Source organism: Carettochelys insculpta, chromosome 13 (assembly GCF_033958435.1).
Source record: "Carettochelys insculpta isolate YL-2023 chromosome 13, ASM3395843v1, whole genome shotgun sequence".
Classification (NCBI taxonomy): domain Eukaryota; kingdom Metazoa; phylum Chordata; order Testudines; family Carettochelyidae; genus Carettochelys; species Carettochelys insculpta.
In genome coordinates, this window is record NC_134149.1 from 13603914 (window position 1) to 13616113 (window position 12200).

The window sequence follows — 12200 nt, forward strand, 5'->3', positions numbered from 1 at the left end:
TGGATTTTAGGACACCACGGTTTAATCCCTCCCCCTGTTCCGCTGAGGAGAGGGGACCATATTAAGGATAAAAATATTTTGAGCCATATTCTCCGCATCTTCTAAGATGTTATGGTCAAATTTGCCTATGGCATAAGGGAAGACAACTCTGTTAAAACCAGTTTAGCTGCACCTACTTACACTGAGTGATTGTTAGTCTTCAACGTGTTTCCATTTTCCACCAGTTGGATCAGAGCTGCCAAGTGATTAAAATTCTGGAGCAGACACATCTAGAAGACATCACCAGTTGTCAATGTGGTAGAGACATTTGTCACAGGCTTATTGCCTTGAGAAAGTTGTGTGCTTTTCAAACAAAGAAGGAATAGTATACCAATTGCTGTTATAAATCATTGGCAACACATCAGAGACTTAATTTATCAGTGAATATGAATCTAACAGTTAAACTCTAGGTGATAAAAGGCCACTGCCATTAATGTAAAATTACTGAGCTTTGGTGATGAGGCATGCATGTGGAATCGTGTGAATCACTTGTCTGGAAAGGAGTCCGTCTTGTCATGTGTAGGAATAAATCCCTGATTTGCACATGCGAAATAGCCTTAACTATGTGCCTAGAGAAGGATGAGGATCAGATTACTGGCGATCAGGCCCTCCTAACTGTTCTAACACAGTGGGAGATTAATGGTGAACAGATTGCTGCTCAGAATGACCTATTGCACTCCTGTTCCATGTGAACTAAGTGGTAATTCTGGTCTGGGTAGATTATGACATTATGTCATGTGTTAATGTGACTTTGCCTTTTGATGGTTTAAATCACTGTTAGGAGGTGGCTTGGATGTGTTCAAGTGATGTCGTGTACAGTGCAGCAGAGAATGAATATTAGACTTCTGTACTTTACATTTCAAATATTCCCTCAGCCCCTCCTGAACTGGTTGTCTCTCAATAAGGCCTGAGGCAGAAGGATTAATTCTTTGAAATATAATTGACCTAAGCACAGTAAATAGACAAAATCCTCTGGTTTCAGCACGTAAATGGTGCATAAAGTGTTGGAAACTTACAGAAATGAAGGAATTATACGATCAATTAAACATAATTAACACCTGGCATGTTTGTTTGAACAGGCTCAGAGTCCTTGCCTTCCCCACTATGGAGGTGTTGATGTCCATTTTACAGGCATGGTGGACTGTTTTAGGCAAACTGTGAAGACCAAGGGCATGCTTGGACTCTGGTGTGGACTCACAGCCAATCTGCTCAAGGTGGGGATTCCCTCTTTTCTAATCAGTCTGTGTTTAAATACAATCTGAGGCACGGGAGCAGCTCATAGTTGGGACTGTAACACACAGGATGTCCCTCTTCTTGCCTTATGAACAGTTTGTTGATTAGACCATCAGTGATCGCAGAGAGAGAAATTTGCACTTACTCAGGTTACTGTATAGCTGTTTGAGATTAGGTTACTGACCACATGCAAGTTGCTGCCTTTCATATGACAAATCCTCACTGAAGGCATTTGAGGAAGTGACAGAGCCTTTTGGTGGAAGTTTATTCAAACACACTTGGGAAATAACAGAGAGGCCCAGCTGGGAAAATGGCTAAACATAAAAAGCCGGAATTTCAGTTAGTGTAAGTCAGCTTAGCTTCATTGATTCTGCTTGGGACCAACAAAAGGGCGCATTTCTCCCACATACCAAGTGCATCCCAAATTTTCTGTTAAAACAAATCTTAGTCGTCTCAACCTTTGTGGTATTGTATAAAGTCATTATAATCCCTTTTCCTCACAATACTTTGCAGTAAGTGGGTTGTGCATATAATAAACCAAGTCTTAACTCAGAGGTACTTACAGAGTGGCCCAACTAATGTAGGGCCAGATTCTCAATTGGTGTAAATCCACATTGCCGACAAGGCCAGATCTCTGCATGAAGCCCTATAAAGCCTGGCTTTCTAATTGAGTAGAGACTATTGCTAGTGATTCTAAATTAATAACCAATTTTAATCTTTTTTCTTTTAACAGATTGTTCCGTACTATGGTATTATGTTTAGCACCTTTGAATTCTGCAAGCGAGTGTGTCTCTACAGAAATGGTTATATTGAATCTCCCTTAAGCTACAAGCTAATTCCTGGAGTGGACCAGAGTTTACAACCACAAGAGTTGCGAGAATTAAAGCTACTCCGAGGAGGAAATTTTGAACCACCGAAACCAACTTTTGGAAACTGAAATTGGAAAGCAAATGTATGTTGGTCATTCTTGGCCAAGTCCACAACCTGAAGAAAATGAACCAAATAAAAAAAGAGGAAGATAAATTGCGTTAGGTATCAGCACGGAGTTTACTACAAGACCTTTCCTGGGTTTGAAACATTCATGTCAAACATTAATAAACTTAGTAACTCATGTTATGAACTGATACAATCAATTCAAGCTTGCCTGAAGGAGGCAAACATTTTCAAAGTGCTGCAATAGTGAAACTTGAAATCAACTCATTTGGGGATTTTTTTGAATGACAAAGAGCTTTTTAAGGCTAAAATCAGTTGTGGAGACTAAGTGATGTGAATCAGGATCATGAAGTATGATCTTTTCAAAAATATTAGGGAAGTTAAAATGCATTTTTAACACTTAAGGGTAGAGAGAACACAGCATTCAGAACAGATGTGGTTAAAAATAGTCTAATATATAGTGTGTATATAAGTATTTCTACTGAAATCTGTCTGTTCTTGGTACAATATAGAATTAGCATTCTAGAAATGCAGTATTTGTCTCCACTTAATTCATGTTTTTGTTAACCCTGGTCCTCCTAAATCTTGTTGTCAGTTTTTGTAAAACTTATTTGAGAATTGACTAATTTTCTGAAAGTCCCCAGCTGTGATGAAAAAAATGCTGCAGAGTTAGTTCTGCTAAGAAGGAATAATTATATGTGAAACAGCACTGAAATGATGATATAATAGTCCTAAATGCAAACTGAGATGTCTTTTTACCCACACTTGTGTATTTCTGCAAGCATCTGAATTTCAGCTTTGTTTTAAAGCAAGACTGTTTATATGCCATGTACATTTTTGTTATAACTAACTGTAGCTACTCCTCTGAGGGGTAGCCATGCTAGTCTGTAGTTTCACAAGTAACAAGCAGTTCTGTAGTACCTTAAAGATTAACAAATTTCATTATTAGGTAATGAGATTTACCCACTGAAAGCTCATTACTTAACAAGTAAATTTGTTAGTCTTTAAGGTGTTCCAGGACTGCTTGTTATAAATGTGCCTAGTACTGTGTGAAAAAAGCAGATGCCAAAAGAGTTAGAAGTTTCAGTGTTAACAGCCTTATATGTTGATATTTTTAAAGATGTATTGTGTGTGAAATTAATTTTCAGAGATGAAAGTTTTATGGCTGAAGCTTAGAACGCTACTATGCAATACCTAATATCACTGTCTCATTACGCACACAGTGGTGTCCCCTTTAACTGTTTTGTCACGGCATTTCTGAGGATGGGAACCTCACAGCTGTTGAACAGTGTGGAGAGCTACCATGTACAGACCAGTTTATTTCCATCTTAGATAAATGTCATTCCGAGACTGGCCCTCAGAGTACTTGGTGGGATACTGATTCTTCTGGGGAATGTGTGATGCTTCGCTAGGCAGAATTGTGATAACTAATCACATCTGACACAGCGTCCCTGAGTCCATGTGCCTTCACTGCAGTGTGTAGCACTTAGCCTTTACGGAGCAAAGGGTAGTCAGTGGCACTGAGCTATCTTGCCTTGCAGAGAGAAACTTTTGCTTACTTGGTGAAATGTAAAGAAGCAATGAGTAGAAGGTGGTGTTTGAATTCAATTGTAAATATAAGGAACAAGGGTGCTGAGAGCCAGTATAACAGTACCTTGATAGAACATTTTACAATGAGCAGTAAAGCCTTACAGCAGCCTTGTACTAGCTAAATATTAAGGACCCCATTCAACAAATAGTTTCTTTTTGCCCAAGTTCAATCCTGCTGTAAGCTGGTGCTTTTAATTTCAGTTGCATTCACTTATGCCAGAGCTGAATTTGATCCAAAACAGTTCAAGGCTTTACTAAAGACACAGGAAGGGCTGGGAATGTAATTTGTCTGTTCTTGCTTCCCAATCCACTGAGTCCCCCACAGTATGTTTCCTTAGTTTAGAATGGTAAAATTGTAACAGTGGTACATTGTATGCCTGCAGTTTCTAATAGAGATGTATCATAAGAAGCGGAGCAGGCAATCAGACTGTGTTAAGGGCTGAGCCTAAAAAAGCTTCCCAAAGTTATCTAAGACAGACTATCTCACACTTTTTGTGAAAGGCTTGTTGATCTATTTGGCAGATTTGAGTAGACCCTAGGACTGTTCCATCCAAACTGGCTTTGAGGGATTCTGCTACCTTAGCAGTTACTGCTAATTTGATTTTCTCAGAATAGTCTTGATCTGATTCCTCCTCACTGAAGGGAAATACTTTCATAAACAATTATATTATTTCAGGAAAACTCAAAGCCATGCACGGTGTAGTGCTACAGGCTATTATTCATTTGTAGGTGACAGGGAGCAAGCACATTTTTAATACCCTTATTTAGGTCACCACTAGGCTTGTATCTTAAATTAATGTTCACTTTTTAAACAAAATGGGTTAATAGTTGAATAACTGTTTTATTAAATGATCGATTTGATCAGTTACAGTAAAAGCTTTGTTATCCAACACTTTAATATCCCGAAAACTTTGTTAACCAGCATCTGCCATAGATGGCAATACAATTCCCCCTTCAATTAACTGGAAAAATGGATAGCTATCTGGCATCATTTTCCAGTGTCTGTGGAAGTTGCATTTGTGTGATAGCCCTGAGGTAGTAGAGGAGCAGTAAATTGCATTACTGTACATGAATAGGCTTTAACAGCGTAGTGTTAAGTAAGGCTATTTCCTTTCTCAAACATGTTTTTGAGTTTGGTAAAAAAGCCTGAGTAACCTACAGATTTGATTAACCAGCAACCCCCATTCCCCATGCATGTTGGCTAACAAAAGAGTTTACTGTACTTATAATGATCTTTAACACCTTCTGATGTGCATACAAGACCCCTGAAGACTATGCTGGGAGCATTTCACAATGCAGTGAAATGAAGCACTGCTTGTACAGAACCTAGACCAGCATAAGAGTGTCCAATAGGAGGAAGTAAAGAAGAATGTCATGAAAGTGCAGTAGAAAGGGGAAGGTAGAATGTAACGGAGGTGACATTTGGATAGCAGTCCAGGCTTAGCACCCTCTACAAACAAGGGCATTGGGAAACATTTGAAAATTACATTGTGATCCCTTGTATTAACATCTCAGCTGATGACCATTCAGTCTTCCCCTGCTAACTGCTCATTCCACTTACTGCATATCAACAACACATACACAATTCTTTGTTCTTTACCCCATAAGTCACTGGCAGGGCTTTGGTCATGAAGCCCTATCTAAATAGTTAAACTGCCTCTAATCTGAGCCTCTGGCTCTGGGCAAAATCAGTTTTTCTAAGCTTTCTCTATTGGGAAATGATGGTTTTATGAAAGGCAATGAAAGCTCCTGGCATACATTCCCCAAATGGAGGGATCTGCTGTATGGCTCCTGCTGCTGTAATTGCCAGTTTATTTAAATAAAAAAAAAAAGTCTCCTGGTTATTTTGAACAGTGAGTGTCTAAAAGGCAAAAATAAATAAATAAAATGAACAACTCCTATCTAAATTGCAAGTGATATGTGATGTCAAAATGTTGGATAACTCCCCCAGCATCCTCCAGAGAAGGAAGGTTTGAGGGTGACAGTCAGGAAGACAGTGGTACAAACACATGTAAAGTGTGAGGGAATAGAATATGTAAACAGTTTGTGAACTGCTGCAGTAATATGCATCACATCACAAATAATTGTGTGTATGCTTGTTCTTAAAACGGGTTACAAAAAGTATGGTTTGATGTTATTTATTAAGGACCCTCTTGTATTCACATGCATTCTGGCTCTTGAGTAGTGAGGTTTTTTTAACAAATTGGAAAAAATGTCCCTTCTTGCTACTTTGGTTGCTGGCACCTGCCCTCAGTGGGTGTGGAATGAAGCCTTTTGTTTCTTTTGCTCATCTGGGAGGGGATCATCTTATTTGCTAGTCTTGTTCTTTCATATCTTCCTACTATTTCCTATTTTATGAGATTTAAAAGAAGAAAATGATAGTTCATCCCGGAGAGCTATACGTCTGATGGTTTGAGTGTGATGTAACAAAATAGATGGCACAAAGAAACTGGAAAAAAAATACAGCAGGAAACAGATCTTCCTTTAGACAACATAGATTTAAGATTTGCAGGCTGTTACACCCCAGCCTGCATTGGAAAACTGAAGGGAGATTGATGCAGGTAGCCTGGTGACCAGGAAAGCTTACAGAAGTATTTAAACAAACAGAGGCAATTTGGGGGACTTGTTAGTGACCATCCGTTGTGGGCCACTGAGGGTATGTCTATGCTACCAAATTATTTCAAAATGGGTATTTTGAAAGAGCTCTTTCAAAATAACAGCTCCACAAATGTCTTTCAAAGGCTGTGTCTACACTAGCCCCAAACGTCGAAATGGCCACGCAAATGGCCATTTCAAAGTTTACTAAGGAAGCGCTGAAATGCATATTCAGCGCTTCATTAGCATGCGGGCGGCCGCGGCGCTTCGAAATTGGCACGGCTCGTCCCGACGGGGCTCCTTTTCGAAAGGACCCTGCCTACTTCAAAGTCCCTTATTCCCATCTGCTCATGGGAATAAGGGGACTTCAAAGTAGGTGGGGTCCTTTCGAAAAGGAGCCCCGTCGGGACGAGCCGTGCCAATTTCGAAGCGCCGCGGCCGCCCGCATGCTAATGAAGCGCTGAATATGCATTTCAGCGCTTCCTTAGTAAACTTTGAAATGGCCATTTGTGTGGCCATTTTGAAATTTGGGGCTAGTGTAGACGTAGCCAAAGCAGCACCTGGCCATTTCCAAATAAAATTTCTGGATGCACGGCACTGTTTTGAATGAGGGCCATTGGATGCTATTATGGCTTATTTCGAACTAGTGTCATCCTGTCTTAAGAGCGCCTAAGTTGAACTAGCTCAGGGCTGTTGGGAATATATTTGGAAATGGCTTGTGTGTAGTGTAGACACGTGCAGTTATTTCAGAATAACTCTGTCGTGTAGACCTGGCCTGACCATCCTATTGTGAGCCCCCTCTGCTCTGCCCTCCATGTACTCTGCTCCAGAGCTTGGGATCCCCAGCAGCCGCCCCAGCCCCACGGGCACCGGGGCCCGACCGCCTTCCCTAGGGCAGCAGTGGGTGCTGTCCAGGGTTCTCTGCTCAGTGTCCCGTCTCCCTTGTTTTGAACCTTTGACCCCCCACTCCCGTCCCTGTTTTCTTTTTAGTTGTGCCCTGAACTCATTTGAGGCCATGTTTTTTTTTGTGGGGCCTTTTTGGCGTGAGCGGGCTGTGCCCGCCCCCTCCCTGGTCTCCCCGTAGGACCGCCTTCCCTGCCCCTGAGGCTGCGAGCTCTGACTCAGGCCAGATGCTCCCAGCCCTATTCCGGGGCGGGGCGGGGACGCCGCGTTCTGCGCGGCCCCGGGGAGCCTCGGAAGACGCCCGGCCCGATGACGAGGGAGACCCCACCTGGCCAGTGGCGTGCCAGGTGCGTGGGCCATGGGGTACTGCCCCGCCCCGGCCCCGCCCTCCTGCTCCCAGCCAATGGGCGGGGTGGGAGGTGGCCGTGCGTCGCGCCGAGCACCGCCCCCCGCCCGCCGCAGCCCGCGGGCGCTATATAAACCCGCCATTTGCAGCTACCCGGCCTCACAACCCGCCGGTCCCCAGCCGTGCATCCTCTAGTCTCATTCATCCGCCTGCCCCTAGCCTGCGCCATGGCCGACGCCGCCGTGTCCTTTATCAAGGACTTCCTGGCCGGGGGGGTGGCCGCCGCCATCTCCAAGACCGCCGTGGCGCCCATCGAACGGGTCAAGCTGCTGCTGCAGGTGTGTTGGGGGGCGGCGATGGGGGGCGGGGGCAGCAATGCGATTGTCCCGGGCAGCGCTGGGGGGGGGCGCATTGCACCCGTCCCGGGCGGGGGGCAAAGCGCGGATACGATGCGGCGCACGCGGGGGGTGGGGTGCAACGCACCATCCCCTTGGTAGGGGGCAGCGCTGGAGGGACCCGGAGCGCGCGGTGCCCCGTCCCGGTGCTGGGCCGGGGCCGCGTGGTGCAGCCGCCCGCCGAGGAGATGCCGCGGCGCCTCCAAGGTCGCCGCAAGGAGAGGGCAGGCCCGGCATCCTGGAGCCGGTCTCCCCCTGCCGGTGTGACCGGCCCGCTCCGCTGCGCCACGTGCGGCGCGTCGGGCCCAGACTGGGGGTGTTGGAGCGGCGGGCGCCAGCCCGTTCCCTTTCGGCGCAGCGGGGCCCGGGGGTGGCAGCGTGCGGTGAAACCGGCGCACAGAGCCAGGCCGGCACAGCCCCTCAGCCGCGGCGAGCCGCTCCCTGGGCTGGCCCCGTGACCTTCCGGCCCCGATTCTCCCGCGTCTCCCTAAAGCTCCTCCGCCAAAACGGGGCGCGCTGCAGCCCGGGGCCTTCCGCGCTGGGGTGGACCCCATTGGATGGCTGGAAAAGTCCCACGCGCGAAGCGTCTTGGGCCGTGGGGAAGAAACTGGCCTGCGGCTCCGGGGGCTGCGGCCCTGTGGGTCTGGCTCCTTGCCATCTGCGGTCTGTCGGCCACTCTAACAGAAGCAAAATCCTGGCCTATCTGAGTGGAACCAGACTGGGCTCTTTTACTGCCCTGCCCTGAGACAAAACACTTCCTGTTTCTGGGTCAAGGGCATGGCAGGTGATCACCTTGAAATTCAGCACCTACTAGTCTCTGCATTACAGGCCTCTATTGCACTGAGTTAAGCTAGAGGGCAGGGAAATAAATGTCTCATGGAGACAACCGGCAACTTTCCCGATTGCTATAATTGAGCTTGACAAACTAACTCATATTTCATCTTTTTATCATTGACAAATTAATAATAAACTTTTTTATTTCTATCACTTGAAGTGTTCAGTTGCGGGGCCTTTATGATACTAAGGGGTCATGGGGATCACACAACTATTTAATGATAGTAGCCATTGAGATTGGGCAGGAAAATGAGTCTTTACTGGCTAAAGTTACTTGCACATATATAATCTTCCACACTAGTTGTAGTAATCAAAGTTAAACAATAAACTTTCTTTAGCTTGAGACTCTTAACCATACTTAAGATTATTCTCCTTTTGTGTTTTTTTATTAGTAATTCATAAATTCACTACCAAATCTATCAAGATTTCATTCATAATGCCTTTCTTTCATAACAAGCTTTCAGCATCTCTAGCCTAAACAAATATCCTTCAAATTTACTTCATCTCTGTAGGGGTAGACAGTCAATCCAGACCCTGGAATCAGGTGCGACTTCTCAAATGCAGATTAAAGCAAACATTTTTACCAAATGTAAATCATAAAACTTCTTAAATCCAGTTCTTCTGTCTCGTAACTTTATCAGGATGATGAGATGTTGATCATCTTGTTTTACTGTTCTACAGGTGCAGCATGCAAGCAAGCAGATTACAGCGGACAAGCAATACAAGGGCATCATGGACTGTGTTGTCCGTATCCCCAAAGAGCAAGGCATCCTGTCCTTCTGGCGTGGCAACCTGGCTAATGTTATCAGATACTTCCCAACTCAGGCCCTCAACTTTGCTTTCAAAGACAAATACAAGCAGATCTTCCTGGGTGATGTTGATAAAAGAACCCAGTTCTGGCGTTACTTTGCTGGTAACCTGGCATCTGGTGGTGCTGCTGGCGCAACGTCTCTTTGTTTTGTCTACCCTCTTGACTTTGCCCGTACTCGTCTGGCAGCTGACGTGGGTAAAGCTGGAGCCGACAGAGAATTCAAGGGTCTTGGTGACTGCCTGGTCAAGATCTTCAAGTCTGATGGCCTTAGGGGCCTATACCAAGGCTTCAACGTGTCCGTTCAGGGTATCATCATCTACAGAGCTGCCTATTTTGGCATTTATGACACTGCTAAGGGTAGGTCCTTTGAACTTCTTCAAAATGGTAGGAGAACCTAGATGACAACACAGAAGCTTTTAGAGGCAACTCTTGGGTTCTAATGCAGAAAATTGGTTTATTTCGGTATTCTAGCATATACCGTGGCTTTAATCTGATCTCCTTCCCATAGGAATGCTTCCGGACCCAAAGAACACCCACATCGTCGTCAGCTGGATGATTGCTCAGACAGTTACCGCAGTTGCTGGTTTGACCTCCTATCCATTCGATACTGTCCGCCGTCGCATGATGATGCAGTCAGGGCGTAAAGGAAGTAGGTTTTTAATTTCCTTGTTGAACACAAGGGGTGGGCATTCCCAAAGAAATAGCTTGGTGTCCAGAAAGGCAAGATGGATGCAGAGAACTTAATGTGTTCCAAGGCCTGTGGGGTTTGGGCAGGCAGGACTTCAGTGTTCAGAGGGGGGGAAATATTGATTTCCATTGATTCCCTGGCTAACCAGGCAGCCTAGTGCTTAATCAGTTACAATACTCCAAGGATTAGACCTCTCAGTGATCAGGTGAGAGAGATGGCCTCCAGTTACAGGAGGAACTGTCCATCTTGCCTAAGACCATGCTGCAAGACACTGACTGGACCAGAATTAGACATTGAGCTCCATGACACTGTGCCTGCAGCCCTTCGTCTAGAATGCACTTGGATACACTTTGTTGAATAAACAAGCTGGAGAACTCGCAGTACATGTTGCTGAACCTTTCTGATTCAGCAAACTGGTGTCCAACAACATCCATAATCCAGCCTGATTGTAGTTACCTGGATGACCACTTCTCATGAGTGCTCCTGAGTTTCCCATGAAGTTCAGAGCTGCCAGTCCTGGCTGTATGTTATAGCTGAACAGCACATAATTGACCCCTAAATTTCTTAAGAGCCCTGTAAGATATGGAAGTGTTGGTAATGCTGCTAGATGATCTTAACCTCCTGTTGTCTGGCGCAAACTTGTTCAGCACTGGTCAGCTCTTGAGGCTGCTGGACTCAAGAGGTTCAACCTGCAGATCATGGTGCTTCTAGTATTAGCCCTGAGACTGGTACAGCAACATGTCTCCTGGAATGACTTGCACTAAAGACTTGCTTTTCAGATGTGTTGGTAAACCCAAACACTTGAGATGCTAGTGTAGCAGCTGTAGACAGTAAAACGCAAATGCTTGCCTCGTCCATCTTGGTATAGACATGAGATGCTATTAGTGGTGTGAGTACAGTAAGATTCCTACAGGTCTCTAACCCATGAAATGCTTTATAACACAGCAAAAGTTCAGGAATAGAATTCATGGCTGTCAGCCTTGTTGAGCTACCGCTGCCCTGGGCTAAGATCTTGCCCATGAGATGCCACTCACTAACTCTCTTAACTTTCCACAGCGGACATCATGTACTCTGGTACAATTGACTGTTGGCGGAAGATTGCCCGTGATGAAGGGTCCAAGGCGTTCTTCAAGGGTGCATGGTCCAATGTTCTCAGAGGAATGGGTGGTGCTTTTGTCTTAGTACTGTACGATGAAATCAAGAAGTACACTTAATAACATCCTCATTCACATGAGGAAGTAATACTGTGTAACTCTGGCCATTCATGGACTGTTAAAACTGTATCCATAACTGGTATCTGTACTGGTTGGCAAAGGGCAGCTGTCATGCTCACATGACCGGTCTCTTTATCAAGTCATTCCTCTGCTGATGGGACTCAAAGGGTTTTTATTTCAGACACTCCAGTTTAAAAAGTCTCAGAGAATTAAAAAAAAAAAAAAATCCAGAACCAGCTCTGCTGCTGTTGTGCTTGCTTTACCCCCTTTCAGTACATTGTGCCTCTCTCTGTGGGCAGTGGGGGCCGGGGGGGAAACAGGCTGGAAGACGCATAGTAGCTACATGCAGTAGCACTCTGAGGAGATTATAAGGGGATGTCCTAGTCCAAGCAATTCTAAATGTCTAACGTTCATGCTAATAGTGTTGGAATAACTAATTCACAATCAGGGTGTTTGTGATGTGCCCTTTGTGTGAGCAGGGAAATGTGACCCAGCACTTCTCTAAAGCTGCAGTCTCCTTCTGAAATCCAACATTTGGGACAATCCCCACTGTAGCACTGCACTAGCATCTTAATTCAAATCTGCCTGGAGCTCCAGTGGCTGCGTAGATGAGGTGGCT

At 45.0% G+C, this 12200-nt stretch overlaps 2 protein-coding genes across 3 annotated transcripts in view; both read left to right on the top strand.

Annotated features, from left to right (window-relative positions):
- Positions 1–5690, top strand: part of SLC25A43 (solute carrier family 25 member 43) — a 28647-nt gene extending 22957 nt beyond the window's left edge. The window contains exons 4-6 of one of the 2 annotated variants that reach the window (XR_012647244.1): positions 1119–1253; positions 2006–3088; positions 3224–5690. Coding sequence is in view for 1 of the 2 variants with exons in the window: in XM_075007381.1 (XP_074863482.1) it covers positions 1119–1253; positions 2006–2209 (339 nt within the window). In the remaining variant the exon portion in view is untranslated. Of the gene's footprint in view, positions 1–1118; positions 1254–2005 lie in introns of both variants that reach the window. The other variant, XM_075007381.1, reaches the window with a different exon arrangement.
- Positions 5691–7795: 2105 nt separating this feature from the next.
- Positions 7796–11819, top strand: SLC25A5 (solute carrier family 25 member 5). The gene is made up of 4 exons (XM_075007382.1): positions 7796–7977; positions 9550–10036; positions 10188–10328; positions 11424–11819. The coding sequence occupies exons 1-4, from the start codon at positions 7867–7869 to the stop codon at positions 11579–11581; spliced, it is 897 nt and encodes a 298-aa protein (XP_074863483.1). The 5' UTR covers positions 7796–7866; the 3' UTR covers positions 11582–11819.
- Positions 11820–12200: the final 381 nt, after the last annotated feature.